This window comes from Lucilia sericata, unplaced genomic scaffold (assembly GCF_015586225.1).
Source record: "Lucilia sericata isolate MDLA Ls3-8-SP2 unplaced genomic scaffold, ASM1558622v1 Contig002673F_arrow, whole genome shotgun sequence".
Taxonomy (NCBI): Eukaryota; Metazoa; Arthropoda; class Insecta; order Diptera; family Calliphoridae; genus Lucilia; species Lucilia sericata.
In genome coordinates this window covers 11,927-32,927 of record NW_023996403.1, presented here as the reverse complement: position 1 = coordinate 32,927, position 21,001 = coordinate 11,927, and the positions used below count along the sequence as shown (strand labels likewise).

Below are 21,001 nucleotides of genomic sequence, written 5' to 3'. Positions count from 1 at the left end.
TAGCAAAATCTGTAGAATTATTTATAGTAAAGACTATAGACTGATCTATAGTCACGATTCTAGACTGACCTATAGGTAAGATTATAGACTGATCTATAGTCAGGACTATAGACTGATTCATAGTCAAGCCTATAGAATAATCTAAAGCCAATGCTATAGTCAAATCTATTGACAAGACTCTAGACTGATCTATAGTCAAGACTATAGACTGAAATATAGTCAGTCTTATAGACTGATCTATACTCGTGACTTTAGACTGATCTAAAGCTAATCTATAGTCAAATCTATTGACAAGACTCAGACTGATCTACAGTCAAGACTATAGACAAATCCATTGTCAAGACTATAGGCTGATCTATAGTCAAGCCTATAGACTGATCTCTAGTTAAGACTATTGACTGATCTATAGTCAAGGCTATAGATAGATCTATAGTCAAGATTTTAGGTAGATCTGAGCTATAGTCAAGACTATAGACAGATCTATAGTCAAGACTATAGACAGATCTATAGTCAAGACTATAGACAGATCTATAGTCAAGACTATAGACAGATCTATAGTCAAGACTATAGACAGATCTATAGTCAAGACTTTAGACTGAGCTATGGTCAATCCTATTGACTGAAATATGGTCAATCCTATTGCCTGAGCTATACTCAAGACTATAGACTGATCTAAAGCTAATGCTATAGTCAAATCTATTGACAAGACTCAGACTGATCTATAGTCAAAACTATAGACTAATCCATTGTCAAGACTATAGGCTGGATCTATAGTCAAGCCTATAGACTGATCTCTAGTCAAGACTAAGACTGATCTATAGTCAAGACTATAGATAGATCTATAGTCAAGATTTTAGGAAGATCTATAGTCAAGACTATTGACTGAGATACAGTCAAGACTATAGACTGAGATACAGTCAAGACTATAAACAGATCTATAGTCAAGACTATAGGACTGATCTATAGTCAAGACTATAGACGGATCTATAGTCAAGGACTATAGACAGATCTATAGTCAAGACTATAGACAGATCTATAGTCAAGACTATAGACAGATCTATAGTCAAGACTATAGACAGATCTATAGTCAAGACTATAGACAGATCTATAGTCAAGACTACAGACTGAGCTATAGTCAAGACTATAGACAGATCTATAGTCAAGACTATAGACAGATCTATAGTCAAGACTATAGACAGATCTATAGTCAAGACTATAGACAGATCTATAGTCAAGACTATAGACAGATCTATAGTCAAGACTATAGACAGATCTATAGTCAAGACTATAGACAGATCTATAGTCAAGACTATAGACAGATCTATAGTCAAGACTATAGACAGATCTATAGTCAAGACTATAGACAGATCTATAGTCAAAACAATACACCGATCAATAGTCAAGTCTATAGATTGATGTGTAGTCAACACTATACACTGATCTATTGTCAAGACTATAGATTGATCTATAGTTAAGCCTTTAGAATGATCTTTAGTCAAGGCTATAATATACTGATCTACATTCAAGATGTAAAGTCAAGACTATATACATTCATCTATTATAGATTGATGTAGAGTTAAGACTTTGAACTGTTCTCTAGTCGAGACTATAAAACGATTTATAGCCAAGATTACAGACTGGTTCTAAGTCAATACTATACACTGATTAATGGTAAAAAACTGATCAATAGACTAGACTATGTACTGATCTTTAGTCAAGTCTATAGGTTGATCTATAGTCAAGACTAAAATATATAAATCTACATTCACGTGCATTATCCTAAAGTGACTTAAGTTATTATGCCATATTATCATACATTTTACGAAGATTTTAGTTTGAGTGTAAAGTTCATATCATATACAGACTACAATTGAATAACAATAGATTAATTTTATAACAATATAAAAAATTTCTATAATTTTTTTTTTTTTGCAAAGACACTGCTTATGTAAATAATAGTATACTACTACATACATACATATGTATGTTGTTTGTTATCATTTTAAACAATTTTAATCATATCAAAAGCATTTGTTTAATTGAGAGGTTGTTGTACTAGAGACAATAATTTAAATACACATTTTTTTTAATATTTCATTTATTTATTTTTTGTGTCGTTTTATTTTGAAATGAGTATCGCTCGTATGGGTTATGGTTGAGAAATTATACGCTAAACAGTGGGTATTCGTTAAATATAACTAAGGAAAGGAAGGAGACTGATTACCACGGGGTCAAATTAACATTAGGTTATTATAGAGGAATCTGTTGCTAAATTTGTTTTCTTTTTTTTTAAATTTACACAAATTTCAAGAAATTAGTACAATTTGTTAATGAATTACTTTACAATTTGGTATTTATTTCAAGATTTTTTGGAATACTCTTATCTTAGTGAAAGACTCTCATTCATGGATTCCATCATGGTCGTTGCTTTATTACCTTTAGATCAGAACATTATACTTTATTACTTATAATTGAATTTTCATAGATTCCCAAGTTTAAATTTATAAAAAAGTAAATTAAAACCAACCTTAACCTATAATTAAATAATAAAATATTATTAATCTACAAAACAATCTATATTTCAACAATCTGTTACTGAACTAAAACAAACAAAAAAACGTCTCTGATTCACGTGTTTCTATAATTCTAGAAAATTCTCAATAGAAATACAAAAAAATATAGAAAATTTAATAATAAATAAATACTTATAACATTGTTGTTACCAATTCCCTTATCATTTACATGATTTTATGTTTGAAAGTGCCAATTTTCTCTTTTGTAGCTTCTTTCCCTTGGGGTAGGGAGTTCTCTTAACATTGACTGTTAGTCCGGTCATATATACATAGTTTGCTTTAGTTTAGTTTTTGGGGGTTAAAAGCTACCAGTTCCAATTTATACCTTTAAATTACTAATGGAAAAAGTAATATTTGTTTAATATTTAATAGTAGACATAAAATATTAAACGTATACTAACAGTCAACTGATAAGAATTTACGAATCGGTATGTCGGTATGTCTTATGGAGATCTTTTAGGCATAATAGTTTATCTATAGGGTTTGTAACGTGAATATATACAAAAATTATATTTTTATGATTATTTTAAAAATTTTTGAAAAATATATATGTTTAAGTGAAATTTAATTATATTACTTCAGGCTCAAGTTCGAGTCCTATATTTATATACTTCAAAAGAATATCTCTCACAATCTTCTCATATAATGATAAAGCCACTTCCTATTAGCTGAACCCCCTAAGACTTCTTCTTTTAATATACGGGTTGGATTACAGCTCCATAAATGAATCTAGAATCTAAAACAATAAGGTTCTCACCATGTTCTGTCCATGGTCAGCGATTCTTGAAGGATTTTCAAGTATACACTTCTTGAACATGGCTAAATCTGTATCTGAATCAAAATTTCTTTATCACATCAGGTGTTCGAGATATAGAGTCCGTAAGATTGAAAACAACATCTCTTTCGAAAGTCTAATTCATTGACTTTAATATAAAGTCAAGACTATAATCTAAAGTCAAGATTATAGTCAAGACTATAGATTGATTTATAGTCAAAACTATAAATTGATCTATTGTCAAGACTATGGACTGATCTATACTCAAGACTATAGATCTATTGTCAAGACTATAGACTGATCTATAGTCAATTTTGATTTATAGTTAAGACTATAGTTTGATATATAGTCAATACTATAGATAGATCTATAGTCAAGACTATATATGGATCTATAGTTAAGACTATAGATTGATCGATATTCAAGACTAAAGATTGTTCTATAGTCAAGACTATTCCTTACCTATGGTCAAGTCTACAGATTGGTCTAAAGTCAAGACTATAGATTGTTCTATAGTTAAGACTATAGACTGATCTATTATAGCCAAGACTATAGACTGATCTGGACGTAGTTTCTTAGCATTTTCTTAACAGTGTTTCTGAGGAAAAACATGATTTCTGGATCTAATTTTGAGGAAAGCCTAGTAATAACTGAGAAAGAGTTTTACTGTCCTCTCCGCATGATCTATATTCATTTAATTCCGTTAGTCTGCTCTCAATCCGTTTGTCTTGAAAGAAATGCTGTCACATAACATGTTTTGTACTGATTTTTCTTCTTCTTAACATAAATTACTGCTGTATTTAGGTAGTCCACATGATCTACTAAACATTCACTTCTGCAGTACCATGGAAGTATGAATATATATAAGCTTAACGTATACCTATCAAGGGTCAATAGAGTCGAGATTCTATTCTCGATCCTTTAGTGGAACTGTTTCTTTGTAGTCCAATCATGACTTCATACCCGGGAACTCACATCAATTCGTCAAAGTGTCGTGTAAGCTGGGAGAGATAGTGAATGCAATTGAGAGCAAGTTTGCCGACATAGTTGTTAATGATCGACATTTCGAGATTTAGTTCTCAGAGGTTTCTTACAGCCGTATCGATGGTGAATTTAGCCTGGTTAATAGTGCAAGCATTGGGCAATGTGATAAAGATGAAGCTCATCAAAGAAAAATTCCCGAGGCAGTACCCATAGCAGTTTTTTGTGCGTCTTCCAAAAAGAACAGTGTTTTCAGGCCAGTCTTTTGTCCAAAAGATTAAAGTAGGAAGCAGTAGTTTCAATAATGCTGATCTCGTTCCTTCGACAATTGGATCTCAACTCCGGATCGACCCGATTCTCAATCGGCCAAAGATTGTCAACTCAGCAACAGCTGTATCAAGCATAAGTGTTTGCCCAGGGAAGAACATCCAGTCACAGCCAATCAATTACAACAACATTATCCTGATCTCGATTCTATATAAGAATAGCAATGGTCTTTTCAAGACTTCTGAGTATATGAGTCGTATAGAGGGATATAATTAGATCGTATCGTAATCGTAATTGGACAGATTTTCAAATCATTCCTTAAAACTAATAACAATTCAGATTGTTAACAGCTATCTGATGATCAACTTAATGACTCTGAGGAGGATCATAGACATCTCATCGACAGAGTCTAGTATATCGATAAAGTCACCTAAGACTTATTGGTTTGATCTCAGAGGCTTATTAATTTTAGTTTTTCCCAAAAAGATCAAATCATATGAGGGTTCCATGAAGTTCACTGTTTAATGTGGGTAATATTCCTAAAAAGTTATCATCAAAAATAAGCGCTACAGATCATTGATTAAAATTACTTTATATTCGAACCGAAAGATATTGATGAGGATCGCTTCTGGATTCAGGACACTTTAAGAGTATTGTTGGAGATGTTGTTAGTTCTTTGAGAACTGTGTTAGAGAAGTTCAAGACAAGAGTTATCGATCAACGTTTCGAAAACGACATGTGCTATCATCGTCAAAGATTAACGCTACTGATCGATGAATAACATTTCTTTTGATTCGATTTGAACAATATGAATACGGATCTGGGATGACAGCGCTATTACCAGTACGGTCGTAAAAGTGGCTTAAATTGGTCACAATGATCGTGCAATTTGCCCAAAGTAGACTTTTGATCGTGAAATCGGACGTTCAGTCGTAATCGATTGATTTCCTTTAATCGGAAGTTACTAAGAGATCAAACGACTGAATAAAACTTTCGGATCTATGCTGTTGCTTAGACTAATCCGCCTTCACACATCATCTACTTAGTCTAGAGCTAAGTTACTAACCCTGTAATCTGTAGGGTATTCAAAAGTCGACTTCATTAGACATATCTCTCTCTATTTGTTTCCATTTCCATTGTTGTCGTAACCAACATGCTTATAAGATTAAATTTTAACGATAGACGATTACAACGCATCATAAAAACTCCTAAATAACGATGTATATATACGAGAAAATGTATCATTCTCACACATGCACACTGGCAAACACATACAAATGTAGATGTTTCTTCTTCTTCATTTTGCACTGTATTATTTACAGCAAAAAAAAATACAAATTAAAAGAAAATACGAAAAAACAATAAATACAAACAATTTTGGAGGATTTTTAGTTCGTCAACAAACTAAACTAAACCAATAAATAACACCAGTTCCAATAATAGTTTCCAAAATTCTAATAATATTTTAGAATTTTTAAATTCCTTAATTATCAAAATTTAATTAAATACCATTTCACAACTTAGTAATTATCAATTCTTTAAATATAGTTCAAAAAATCCGGAAATTCTAATCCTGTTTTTGAAATGGAAATGGTGTTCGAACTCGTATATGTATTTCGAATAAGTCTAAATAAAAACATGCTGCTAATTCGTGACTCTAGCAAAAGGTGTGTTTATGAGAGTGATACTCTCTCCCTACTCAACTAGAACATACTCATGTCACTAAAGGAGGATAAAAATAAACAAACTAAAACTGAATTCTCAAATCCTCAACTATTTTCTTTTGCTATTCTTCATCTTTTCTATATAGTATTTTATGGGTATTTATTTGTGGATTTTTGTCACACATTTTCGTGTTTAACAATGTGTTTGTTGTAATGTAATAACTACTACTAATATGAGAATTTTTAGTAGCGGTAGTGTACAGTGTGTCAAAAAAGTAATAGGTTATTATTTGGGCAAATTGTATGAGTTCCACTATTATTCTTACTCGTTAGGAGTACATTAGAGATGCAATAATATTAAAAGGACCTTATTCGGGAATCAATCTCGAAATCGCTAGTTCCGATGTTACTGTTTAAGAATCTAGAGTGGAATGAATTGATTTTAAGAAAAAGTACTAAAATAGTGGGATCTACTAGTCTATGTTTTGGTGACCAATTCACACATCCGCCTTAAGATATTGTCACACCCCTAAGTCGTTCGGAATGTAAATTCTTAATAGAACTCTATTTCAATAAAATTCACATGCTATAGAGCGATCGCAACTATCGATTTCAAGGAGTGGATGTGAGAATTGGCGTCCAAGGTTGTGCATTTTGGCAGCTTTTGTTTATTAGCCACTCTATGTCACTAGTTAGTTAGTTAGTTAGTTAGTTAGTTAGTTAGTTAGTTAGTAGTTAGTTAGTTAGTTAGTTAGTTAGTTAGTTAGTTAGTTAGTTAGTTAGTTAGTTAGTTAGTTAGTTAGTTAGTTAGTTAGTAGTTAGTTAGTTAGTTAGTTAGTTAGTTAGTTAGTTAGTTAGTTAGTTAGTTAGTTAGTTAGTTAGTTAGTTAGTTAGTTAGTTAGTTAGTTAGTAGTTAGTTAGTTAGTTAGTTAGTTAGTTAGTTAGTTAGTTAGTTAGTTAGTTAGTTAGTTAGTTAGTTAGTTAGTTAGTTAGTTAGTTAGTTAGTTAGTTAGTTAGTTAGTTAGTTAGTAGTTAGTTAGTTAGTTAGTTAGTTAGTTAGTTAGTTAGTTAGTTAGTTAGTTAGTTAGTTAGTAGTTAGTTAGTTAGTTAGTTAGTTAGTTAGTTAGTTAGTTAGTTAGTTAGTTAGTTAGTTAGTTAGTTAGTTAGTTAGTTAGTAGTTAGTTAGTTAGTTAGTTAGTTAGTTAGTTAGTTAGTTAGTTAGTTAGTTAGTTAGTTAGTTAGTAGTTAGTTAGTTAGTTAGTTAGTTAGTTAGTTAGTTAGTTAGTTAGTTAGTAGTTAGTTAGTTAGTTAGTTAGTTAGTTAGTTAGTTAGTTAGTTAGTTAGTTAGTTAGTTAGTTAGTTAGTTAGTTAGTTAGTTAGTTAGTTAGTTAGTTAGTTAGTTAGTTAGTTAGTTAGTTAGTTAGTTAGTTAGTTAGTTAGTTAGTTAGTTAGTTAGTTAGTTAGTAGTTAGTTAGTTAGTTAGTTAGTTAGTTAGTTAGTTAGTTAGTTAGTTAGTTAGTTAGTTAGTTAGTTAGTTAGTTAGTTAGTAGTAGTTAGTTAGTTAGTTAGTTAGTTACGTAAGGAAGTATTTGTATGTTTACTTCATTCACCCACTGTATGTAAGTGTGTAATAGCAGTAGACGGTAATCGCATGTAAGTGGAAGTATGTATTAATAGAGTTAAACAAAATATAAACTTTGCCTGAAACGAAACAATACATCTACGTACGTACATACATATGTATGTAAGTATTTAGTACCACAACTCTAGTATAATCTTTATTCACATGTTGTTCTTGCTTTTGTTGTTGATATATTTGCACTACTAACAATTGGACACTTAGTCCGTTCATGGACGGACATATTTCAGATTTCAGTTGTGTATGATTTTTATAAGAGATTTTCAAATTGAGAGGCTCACATTGGCCTTTTGCCGTTATTTTCATTTCTCATCGTATTATTTACACACACACACACACACTTGTGATATTGTTTTCACGATTTACGTCTGCCTGTATGAATATGTGCGAAGTCAGTTTAAAGATTAAAGAAAAAAAAAACTCTGATGAAAATTTATTTTAGTCGTCAGTTTAGAATACAACGTAATGGAACCGTTTACGAGCACGCGACAAAAGTTGGCGTTCTAATTCGCCATTTAAATCGCGGGCTCTTGTTTACGACGAAAAATCGGAAGCGAGAAAACAAGAAAACGAGAAAATATAAACAATAATAAATAACGGTTAATAATTTTAATAAAACGGTTAACAATTATAAGTGTTTCTTTTGGGAATTTTGTTAAACAACTAGTGAAATAAGAAAATAATATGAAATTAATAAATTTCATTGCCTATTTACAGGCTATTGAATTCATGTCATTAAAATTTGTGTTGTTACTGTGTTCGTTCGCGTGTGAAAATGTCACGAAAATAAACGTGTTTTGAAATTAGATTTATACATATTTGAAGATATTTAGCAATATTTGCTTTAGAATTTGCAAACAAATATAAAAACAAAGTTAATTTTTTGCCTATGAAAAGTTTTTTAAACCAATTGTATTTTGACAAGTGTTAAAATTGATTTTAATTGCAGTTTATTTCGTGCTTAACATTATTTTGTTAAAAAACGTAAGTGTTTTCTTTAAGAAGAAATAAATTGTAATCGAAAATTTAGAAAAAAGGGAAATCTTAAGCTTTTAAATCCTCCCGTGTGGATCTTATCGTGTTTTTAAAGACGCACAGACAGACAAATACACAGGCGGACGGACGGACGGACATGGCTAAATCGTATACTTTTGTAGACTTTCGTTGAATTCTAGAACTTGGAATTTCAGAAGAAAGAAAAACTTTAACCCTTTAGTTCCTCCTGTATGTGTCTTATCGTGTCCCTTAAAGCGGACAGATAGACGGACCTGGTCTTAAAAGCATCGCATCTAATAAGCATCGTGTATAATTTTGTGGTGCTTCGTTGTATATAGTTCCACATCTAGTTCCAGTTCCCGAATTTTTAGAAAAAAGGAAAATTTTAACCATTTAGCTCCTCCCTTATGGGTCTTATCGTGTTTTTAAAGACAGACAGATAGACAGATATATAGATAGACAGACATAACAGACAGACAGACAGACAGACAGACAGACAGACATATATATAGATAGACTGACGGATGGACGGACATGGCTAGATCGTCATAAAATCTAATAAGGATCCAGAGTATTTGTTCCTTTTGGGGTCCTTCGTTGCATTAGTAACACAACTAGTTCTAAAACTTCTCGTGCTTTTAATGACTGATTGACAAACAGAAATGCAGACGGACAGACACACATACATGCAGACGGACCTGACTATATCTTCTTAAAGTCTAATAAGGGTCTTCATTGTGTTAGTTCCATAAATAGTTATAGAATGAATGATTTTCTCTTGCATTCGTTGGAAGAGGTTCCATGGAAACGGTTCTCGAATCAGTTCTTTCTTAAAGGATTTTAGTCTGAAACATTTTGATCAACAGTTTAAATTCTTTATTTGATCATCATAAAATTTCTCTCTCTCCGTTCAAATGTCGATTTAACATTTCAATTATTTTAAATAGTTTCCATTAAAATCCTAATCAGACAAGCTATTGTTATACTTCTTATACATATTTGTAAATAGAAAAACAGGCAAACATTTCTTTATGTACTTTTGCTCTAATTTGTCAAATTCTTTCTATATAAATTTACAATGTCTATGGGAGTCGGTCCGTCCAATTTAAATAATGCTCGTTTTCTTTTATTTTTATTGTTATAATATAATTTTAAATAGAATATTTATGTATATATATAAACACAAAGTATTCTTCAGTTCATACTAATCACTTTATTGTAGAAAAATTTTGCTCACTTTGTTCCTCATGTTTTTGCCCTGATAACTGATAACATGGGGCCATAATATACTCGTTTGTATTCGTTTTAATTTCCGTATAATGTATTGGATTTCCTAGATTTTTTTTCTTGTATATTAAAATTTCCATCTAATTTAACTTTCAAAATAAATGAAATCGTTAATAGAGATACTGAAAAGAGAGTTTGATACCCTACGGTTTTATAGTGGTAGGGGTAATAGGCAGTTGGGCTAAGGTTTGTTATGGTTAATTGTAAAGGTGTTGCAAATATTTTAAAGAAGAACTAACGATTTAAAGTCTTAATGACTAGGTCTATCTATCCGTTCCTTTTTATAAAGTCACAATATATCCATGACCAAAGTCCAAATCGAACATGGAAAGTTTGGTGCAAAACGGACCTAAAGACCTACAGGGGTTGGATTGAACACAAAAGCGAGTGAATCCCATAAGACTATTTGAAATAAGGAAACGCTGATTGCAACCACAAAGATGCTCTGGGATGAGCCTAACGAGAGGAGGACGAGAAGTCCCTTCAGTATGAGCAAGTCCGAGATTAGTATAATGGTCTACAGTCCAGTCTATAGTCTGATCTAGGCTACAGTTCAGTCTATAGTCTGATCTAGACTACAGTCCAGCCTATAATCTGGTCTAGCCTATACCAGTCTATAGTCTGTAGTCTGGTCTATACTCTAGTCTATAGGGTTGTCTATAGTGTGGTCTATAGTCTAGTCTACAGTCTAGCCTATAGTCTATTCTACAGTGCAGTCTACAGTCGGGTCTGTAGTCTAGTCTATAATCTGGTCTATAATCCAGTATATTATCTGATTTTTAGTCTAGTCTACAGTCCAGTCTATAGTCTAGTCTACAGTCCAGTTTATAGTGTGGTCTATAGTCTACTCTATAGTATGGTCTATAGTTTACTCTACAGTCCAGTCTATAGTCTGGTCTATATTCTAGTCTAAAGTCCAGTCTATAATCTGGTCGGTCTATAGTTCAGTCCTAAGTCTGGACTATAGTGTAGGCTATAGTCTGGTCTATAGTTGAGTCTATAGTTTAATCTATAGTCTGGTTTATAATGTAGTCAAGTCTATAGTCAGGTCCATAGTCAAGTCTCTAATCTGTCTATAGTCAGGTCTATAGTCCGACCTATAGTCTGGTTTATAGTCTAGTCTATAGACTGGTCCATTGTCTAATCTATGGTCCAGTCTATAGTCTGGTGTATGGTCTAGTCTATAGTTCAGTCTATTGTTTAATATAAAGTCTGGTCTATAGTCTGGTTTATAGCCTGCTCTATAATCTAGTCCATAGTCTGTTCTACAATCCAGCCTATAGTTCAGTTCAGTATATAGCTGATATCAAGTTCGACTACACCTCATGAGAATCACTAGTGCAGGGTATTATTTAGTCGGATGTGCCCTCAATCCGTCACTTTGTTATTGCGGATTTCAATTGAGTATCATGTCGACATAGACTTAGATGAATAATTAAGGAAAACGAAATTTAATCTTTTTTGTTTAAGAAATGCAATTAATTTTTAACAATTTGTTTAAAGAGCATTTATGACATTTACACACACTCTCTCTCTCTATCTTTCTTCTAAATAAAACAATTTTAATTATTTTCTTAATCTAATTTTTCAAATTGTATGCTTAACATTTTTTCACACTGCTAAACGTGCAGAACATTGAACTTTTACTGTATGTATATGTTTATTTATTTATTTGGTTAAATAAATAAAAATTTGTAGTTTATTGTTTAGTTATTATTATTACATTGTAGTACTAAATATAATTGTAAATTAGTTCAAGGATAATGTTTACAATAACGTCTCTCTTATGAGTTTAATCTTAATTGATATAAAATAAATAAAATATTTTTTTCAAAAATTTATAGAAACGAAAACAAAGTCTAATCGTAAAAAATTGTTAATAAATTTAATTTCATTTGAGTAAATAATAAAGAGAAAATAATTAAATTATAGCAAAATTATTTTATAATAAAAATTATTTATATAAAAAGTTTTAAAAATGTCTAGGCAAGTCCGTCCGTCCGTTTCCTAAGGTTGAAATTTTGTAAAATTGATGTACATACATACACTTCCTGAGATCTGAAGAAATACACAGAGGCCGCTAACGGGCCAGTTATCCACTCCCTTATATGTTTCCATATTTTTTGGTGGGAAAAATTGTATATAGTGATCTATGAACCTACATATGTATATCATACGATGTTCAGTTTTCTGTATTAAATTTCTCAGAATTTTTCAATCAGTGCTCCCATTCTATATCTGGAATAACATCGTTCCCACAAAACAAGGATAGTCTATACTATAGACTAGACTATAGACTAGACTATAGACTAGACTATACACTAGACTATAGACTAGACTAGACTAGACTATAGACTAGACTATAGACTAGACTATAGACTAGACTATAGACTAGACTATAGACTAGACTATAGACTAGACTATAGACTAGACTATAGACTAGACTATAGACTAGACTATAGACTAGACTATAGACTAGACTATAGACTAGACTAGGACTATAGACTAGACTATAGACTAGACTATAGACTGGACTATAGACTAGACTATAGACTAGACTATAGACTAGACTATAGACTGGACTATAGACTAGACTATAGACTGGACTATAGACTGGACTATAGACTAGACTATAGACTGGACTATAGACTAGACTATATACTAGACTATAGACTAGACTATGGACTAGACTATAGACTAGACTAAAGACTAGACTAAAGACTAGACTAAAGACTAGACTATAGACTAGACTATAGACTAGACTATAGACTAGACTATAGACTAGACTATAGACTAGACTATATACTAGACTATAGACTAGACTATGGACTAGACTATAGACTAGACTAAAGACTAGACTAAAGACTAGACTATAGACTAGACTATAGACTAGACTATAGACTAGACTATAGACTAGACTATAGACTAGACTATAGACTAGACTATAGACTAGACTATAGACTAGACTATAGACTAGACTATAGTATAGATTAGACTATAGACTAGTCTATAGACTAGACTATAGACTAGACTATAGACTAGGACTATAGACTAGACTATAGACTAGACTATAGACTAGACTATAGACTAGTCTATAGACTAGACTATAGACTAGACTATAGATTAGACTATAGACTAGACTATAGACTAGACTATAGACTAGACTATAGGACTAGACTATAGACTAGACTATAGACTAGGACTATAGACTAGACTATAGACTAGACTATAGACTAGACTATTAGACTAGACTATAGGACTAGACTATAGACTAGACTATAGACTAGACTATATACTAGACTATAGACTAGACTATGGACTAGACTATAGACTAGACTAAAGACTAGACTATAGACTAGACTATAGACTAGACTATAGACTAGACTATAGACTAGACTATAGACTAGACTATAGACTAGACTATAGACTAGACTATAGACTAGACTATAGACTAGACTATAGACTAGGACTATAGACTAGACTATAGACTAGACTATAGACTAGACTATAGAACTAGACTATAGACTAGACTATAGACTAGACTATAGACTAGACTATAGACTAGACTATAGACTAGACTATAGACTAGACTATAGACTAGACTATAGACTAGACTATAGACTAGACTATAGACTAGACTATAGACTAGACTATAGACTAGACTATAGACTAGACTATAGACTAGGCTATAGACTAGACTATAGACTAGACTATATACTAGACTATAGACTAGACTATGGACTAGACTATAGACTAGACTAAAGACTAGACTAAAGACTAGACTATAGACTAGACTATAGACTAGACTATAGACTAGACTATAGACTAGACTATAGACTAGACTATAGACTAGACTATAGACTAGACTATAGACTAGACTATAGACTAGACTATAGACTAGACTATAGACTAGACTATATACTAGACTATAGACTAGACTATGGACTAGACTATAGACTAGACTAAAGACTAGACTAAAAACTAGACTATAGACTAGACTATAGACTAGACTATAGACTAGACTATAGACTAGACTATAGACTAGACTATAGACTAGACTATAGACTAGACTATAGACTAGACTATAGACTAGACTATAGACTAGACTATAGACTAGACTATAGACTAGACTATAGACTAGTCTATAGACTAGACTATAGACTAGACTATAGACTAGACTATAGACTAGACTATAGATTAGACTATAGACTAGTCTATAGACTAGACTATAGACTAGACTATAGACTAGACTATAGACTAGACTATAGACTAGACTATAGACTAGACTATAGACTAGTCTATAGACTAGACTATAGACTAGACTATAGACTAGACTATAGACTAGACTATAGACTAAACTATAGACTAGACTATAGACTAGACTATAGACTAGACTATAGACTAGACTATAGACTAGACTATAGACTAGACTATAGACTAGACTATAGACTAGACTATAGACTAGACTATAGACTAGACTATAGACTAGACTATAGACTAGACTATAGACTAGACTATAGACTAGACTATAGACTAGACTATAGACTAGACTATAGACTAGACTATAGACTAGACTATAGACTAGACTATAGACTAGACTATAGACTAGACTATAGACTAGACTATAGACTAGACTATAGACTAGACTATAGACTAGACTATAGACTAGACTATAGACTAGACTATAGACTAGACTATAGACTAGACTATAGACTAGACTATAGACTAGACTATAGACTAGACTATAGACTAGACTATAGACTAGACTATAGACTAGACTATAGACTAGACTATAGACTAGACTATAGACTAGACTATAGACTAGACTATAGACTAGACTATAGACTAGACTATAGACTAGACTATAGACTAGACTATAGACTAGACTATAGACTAGACTATAGACTAGACTATAGACTAGACTATAGACTAGACTATAGACTAGACTATAGACTAGACTATATACTAGACTATAGACTAGACTATGGACTAGACTATAGACTAGACTAAAGACTAGACTAAAGACTAGACTATAGACTAGACTATAGACTAGACTATAGACTAGACTATAGACTACTATAGACTAGACTATAGACTAGACTATAGACTAGACTATAGACTAGACTATAGACTAGACTATAGACTAGACTATAGACTGGACTATAGACTAGACTATAGACTAGACTATAGACTGGACTATAGACTAGACTATAGACTGGACTATAGACTAGACTATAGACTAGACTATAGACTGGACTATAGACTAGACTATAGACTAGACTATAGACTAGACTATAGACTGGACTATAGACTAGACTATAGACTGGACTATAGACTAGACTATAGACTGGACTATAGACTAGACTATAGACTAGACTATAAACTAGTCTATAGACTAATTCTTTTGACGTTATCTTTAATATTTATTCCATTTGCACCTATATGGAACCACAATTTCTTTAACTGCGTAAAAAATTCTAAAGTTTGACATTATTCTATTACCTTAACCCATTAATTAAGTGCATCATAAAATTAATCTTGTTTTATCTATATGATTAAAGCCATTTTTATTGAACAAAAAATATAACTCGAAATAAATTAATTATTTTTTTTTTTTCAAAAAACTTGTAATTTAATAAAAAAAACATAAAACAATAGAAATAAATCAAACACAAAAAATATATTTCGCTCGTTTTATTATAAGAACGTCTTATCTTCTGTTGTACGATTATTGTATATTTAACACGATTATATTACTACTATATAGTATGTTGTATATATGTATATTTGTAGATTTGTCTGTTTATATAGATTTTCATATACAATATAATTTAATTATACAATTTTATATTCATCATCTATTTACTACCCCGACTTGATAAGGCGCTCACTCACTCACTCACCAACTCAGTCAATAAAATAATTTATATTTTACTTTTATTAAAATTTTAACATTTATAGTAGAAGAAATGAAAAAGACTAACGACATCCATATTCCTATTCATCTATTTAATTATCTTATTTTGGGTGAGAAAGGCAGAAAAAAATTCAGATTTTATTTGAATTTAAATTTCACGTTATGTACGCGGGTACAGTGTGTTTTACAAGATAATTTTAGCTGTATTAATATTTATTTTATTTTATTTACAAAGTTCTTTAAATATAACATTTATAAATCTTTGTTTTTATCTCTATTTTTTAAGAACACTGGCAAATAGTTTAATTGTCTCGTGTTGGTTTTGTATGGGGGGCTCATAAAGATTTTTTTCATGGAAATGATTTGCTATTTGCAAAAAAGTCTAGTTGAGTTGAAATATCGGGCTAAATTTTTATACCTACCTTTAAAAAATATGGCGTCTGCTGAAAGCATGATAGGACCCGAACATTTCAAAAAAATATTTTCTATTTGGCTTTATGAATGATGAAATGATATGAGACGAATCCATAACAGTCTCTAGAGTTGTCATTACGTCTTTAAAATTTCACCGCTTGATGTGGTGAACGCACGTGGTATCATGGGATCGTATTTCTTTAAAAATGAAGTCGGAACTCGCCATACAGTCTATGGCCATCGTTACTACACTATGATCAATAAATTTCTATTTGAAAATGTAGAGGACATTGATACGGACGAGATGTGGTTTCAACAGTATAGCGCTATGTCCTATACGGCGATCGCAACCATAATTATTGAAAAAAAAAAATCTGGTCTCAAATTACGGCATACGATATCGATCGAAATCTCAATAGAATCTAAATGGAGATTTCGATCGATGTCTTATGCTACAATTTGGTCCCTGTTCGAGTCAAATATTAATGTCGTGTATTAGTAGTTCAGTTCTAGTTCAGTTCTAGTTCAGTTCTAGTTCTAGTAGTTCCAGTTCTAGTTCTAGTCCGTTTAGTTCAGTTCTAGTTCAGTTAGTTCAGTTCTAGTTCAGTTCTCGTTCAGTTCTAGTCAGTTCTAGTTCAGTTCTAGTTCAGTTCTAGTTCAGTTCTAGTTCAGTTCTAGTTCAGTCTAGTTCAGTTCTAGTTCAGTTCTAGTTCAGTTCTAGTTCAGTTCTAGTTCAGTTCTAGTTCAGTTCTAGTTCAGTTCTAGTTCAGTTCTAGTTCAGTTCTAGTTCAGTTCTAGTTCAGTTCTAGTTCAGTTCTAGTTCAGTTCTAGTTCAGTTCTAGTTCAGTTCTAGTTCAGTTCTAGTTCAGTTCTAGTTCAGTTCTAGTTCAGTTCTAGTTCAGTTCTAGTTCAGTTCTAGTTCAGTTCTAGTTCAGTTCTAGTTCAGTTCTAGTTCAGTTCTAGTTCAGTTCTAGTTCAGTTCTAGTTCAGTTCTAGTTCAGTTCTAGTTCAGTTCTAGTTCAGTTCTAGTTCAGTTCTAGTTCAGTTCTAGTTCAGTTCTATTTCTAGTTCAGTTCTAATTCAGTTCTAGTTCCAGTTCAGTTGTAGCTTAGTTGTAGTTTAGTTGTAGTTTAGTTGTAGTGTGTAGTTTAGTTCAGTTGTAGTTCAGTTGTAGTTCAGTTGTAGTTCTTAGTTAGTTAGTTAGATAGTTAGTTAGTTAGTTAGTTAGTTAGTTAGTTAGTTAGTTAGTTAGTTAGTTAGTAGTAGTTAGTTAGTTAGTTAGTTAGTTAGTTAGTAGTAGTTAGTTAGTTAGTTAGTTAGTAGTTAGGTTAGTTAGTTAGTTAGTTAGTTTTAGTTCGTAGTAGTTAGTTAGTTAGTTAGTTAGTTCGTTAGTTAGTTAGTTAGTTTAGTTAGTTAGTTAGTTATTAGTTAGTTAGTTAGTTAGTTAGTTAGTTAGTTAGTTAGTTAGTTAGTTAGTTAGTTAGTTAGTTAGTTAGGTTTAGTAGTTAGTAGTAGTAGTTAGTTAGTTAGTAGTTAGTTAGTAGTTAGTTAGTTAGTTAGTTAGTTAGTTAGTTAGTTAGTTAGTAGTTAGTTAGTTAGTTAGTTAGTTAGTTAGTTAGTTAGTTAGTTAGTTAGTAGTTAGTTAGTTAGTTAGTAGTTAGTTAGTTAGTTAGTTAGTTAGTTAGTTAGTTAGTTAGTTAGTTAGTTAGTTAGTTAGTTAGTTAGTTAGTTAGTAGTTAGTTAGAGTTAGTTAGTAGTAGTTAGTTAGTTAGTTAGTTAGTAGTAGTTAGTTAGTTAGTAGTTAGTTAGTTAGTTAGTAGTTAGTTAGTTAGTTAGTTAGTTAGTTAGTTAGTTAGTAGTTAGTTAGTAGTTAGTTAGTTAGTTAGTTAGTTAGTTAGTAGTTAGTTAGTAGTTAGTAGTTAGTTAGTTAGTTAGTTAGTTAGTAGTAGTTAGTTAGTTAGTTAGTTAGTTAGTTAGTAGTAGTTAGTTAGTAGTTAGTTAGTTAGTTAGTAGTTAGTTAGTTAGTTAGTTAGTAGTTAGTTAGTTAGTAGTAGTTAGTTAGTTAGTTAGTTAGTTAGTTAGTTAGTTAGTTAGTTAGTTAGTTAGTTACATTGTGACGTAGTATTTGATCCAAGTCCGTCATTTCTTTCGAAAATTTACTTAAATATGATATGACATTTTACAGTTCCGCCTACAACTGACCCGAGCCCTAAAAGATGTCGCCCTTTTTATATAGAAAACAGTTATTGTAGGACATATTAAAGTCGGACATCATACATATAATTTTTGTACATGTTTTATTAAATTCTTTCCAAAATTCTTTTACCTAATTCTCTTTTGTTTTTTCTCCTTTCTTTGCAGAAATGTCATCTACATTTACCGTTATCCTGTCGACAGAAACAAAATTTTCTAATTAACAATAAAAATCTCATTAATCAAAGTGACTGAATAAAGAAGAAATAATAAATAAACAACAAACAAGAAACGATAAAAGAAAACCAATAAAACGAAAAATAATAAAAGAAAACAAAAACAAGAAACAGATACGCACAAAATCATAATCATAAAAGTAACACAAGTAATAAATTCTTAAATTAAGTTCCATTAAGAAGGCAGGTAACGCCTTCTTTTCTTTAATAAACCACAAAAATACAAAAGGCAGCTTCCATGCAAAATTTCGAAATAAAATATTTACAAATTTGCCAACAACATGTTTGTTCAAAAAGTAAATAGTAATGCAATCATTTGACAACTACTGGAAAAACGTATCTGGTATCAAGCTATAAAACATCACATAAAATTGTGTGAAAAGTGCTAAAAAATTCTCCAAAGAAACTAAATTTTTTTAAAAAAACTATTATTTTTAATTTCAATTATTTTGTTTATTAAAATACAAATCGCTCTAAAAAGTGTTTAACAGTGTTTTTTATAAAAACCCACAGTTTGAAAAATCATTTAAAAAACAAAAATTTCATTTAAAAAAACCAAAAATTATCAAACCTACCGCATGAGGGTTAACGTGTCTAAAGCATTCATTTCAAAAACGTTTATGTACGGTTTGAAAGTGTCACTTCAACGCCAATTAACTAAAAGCAATAAGAAGAAATCTTTGGAATTTTACTTAAATCTAGATAAAACAATTAAACAAAAACAAAAGTTAAAAGTTTCTCCTCTATACGAAGCCTTAACGCTATTAACGGAATTTGCAACATTTGCAAGCTTATTACAACCCCTACTCTTAGCAGTAGTAGTACTAATCAATATATTTATTTCGTTTAACGGGTTCAGTCGTTTAACGGTCTTAATGAATGACTTTCGGTTAAAAACTTTCTATTGTAAATCGAGTAAATCTAGTAAATCTAATAAAACAATTAAAAAATCAACCACCAAGTTAGTGAGTAAAACATTTAGTACAACTTTAACATCAGCAGCTACGATAAAACTGAAATTATCCGCAACCTCCATAAAGTTGTCAACGTTACCGACGACCATCAACTCCTCCTCGTTTACGGACACATCAGCGGCAGCAGCTTTTGCAACGTCTGCCACATTGTTGAAAGCCAAGAGCAGTAAAAATAATAATCATAATCGTACTTACAACAATAGTAGTAAATCGAATAAAGTTTTTCTCTATTATACACCACGTGATCCACGTTTAAGGATTTTAATAAAAACTAAACATTTTTCTAAAAGACCCCAACAACAACCCCAAGTTTATAATAATAATTGTTGTTGTGATAATAAAAGTTCATTCAAAGTTTTAAGTGATTTGTGTAATTATGGTGAATTAATCGGTGGTCAATATAATAGTGGTGTTAATAAAACAATTGTTAAACAATTAAATAATAATAATATTAATAGTAAAGCTAATTTAAATAAAACTAAAGAAATTTGTGATAATTTAATTAAAACCAGTGATAATTTAATTGTTGCAACTGCTGCTCGTGCTGCCATCGAAACATCTTCTGCCGACGTTTTAATTGTCATTTTAACTGTTGTTGCTGTTATAAGTGAATACACTAAGGAATTGTTTAAATCTATTGAAATTTTATTAAGGTAAGTTGGATAAAATATAAAATATTTATAGTTATCAGTTCTTTTTCAGTTTTTGTTCAGTTCTAGTTCAGTTCTAGTTCAGTTCTAGTTCAGTGCTAGTTCAGTTCTAGTTCAGTTCTAGTTCAGTTCTAATTCAGTTCTAGTTCAGTTCTAGTTCAGTTCTAGTTCTAGTTCAGTTTCTAGTTCAGTTCTAGTTCAGTCTAGTTCAGTTCTAGTTCAGTTCTAGTTCAGTTCTAGTTCAGTTTCTAGTTCAGTTCTAGTTCAGTTCTAGTTCAGTTTCTAGTTCAGTTCTAGTTCAGTTCTAGTTCAGTTCTAGTTTCAGTTCTAGTTCAGTTCTAGTTCAGTTCTAGTTCAGTTCTAGTTCAGTTCTAGTTCAGTTCTAGTTCTAGTTCTAGTTCTGTTCTAGTTCAGTTCTAGTTCGTAGTTCAGTTC

The 21,001-nt window shown here is 31.2% G+C and overlaps 1 protein-coding gene across 1 annotated transcript; it reads left to right on the top strand.

The window, feature by feature from the left end:
• Window positions 1–8,353: 8,353 nt before the first annotated feature.
• Window positions 8,354–20,569, top strand: LOC119614192 (the record flags this gene model as incomplete). Its single annotated transcript, XM_037970322.1, has 2 exons — window positions 8,354–8,883; window positions 18,875–20,569. A coding segment is annotated over exon 2 (1,049 nt), but the record flags the coding sequence as incomplete, so codon positions are not given.
• Between the last annotated feature and the right edge of the window lie 432 nt (window positions 20,570–21,001).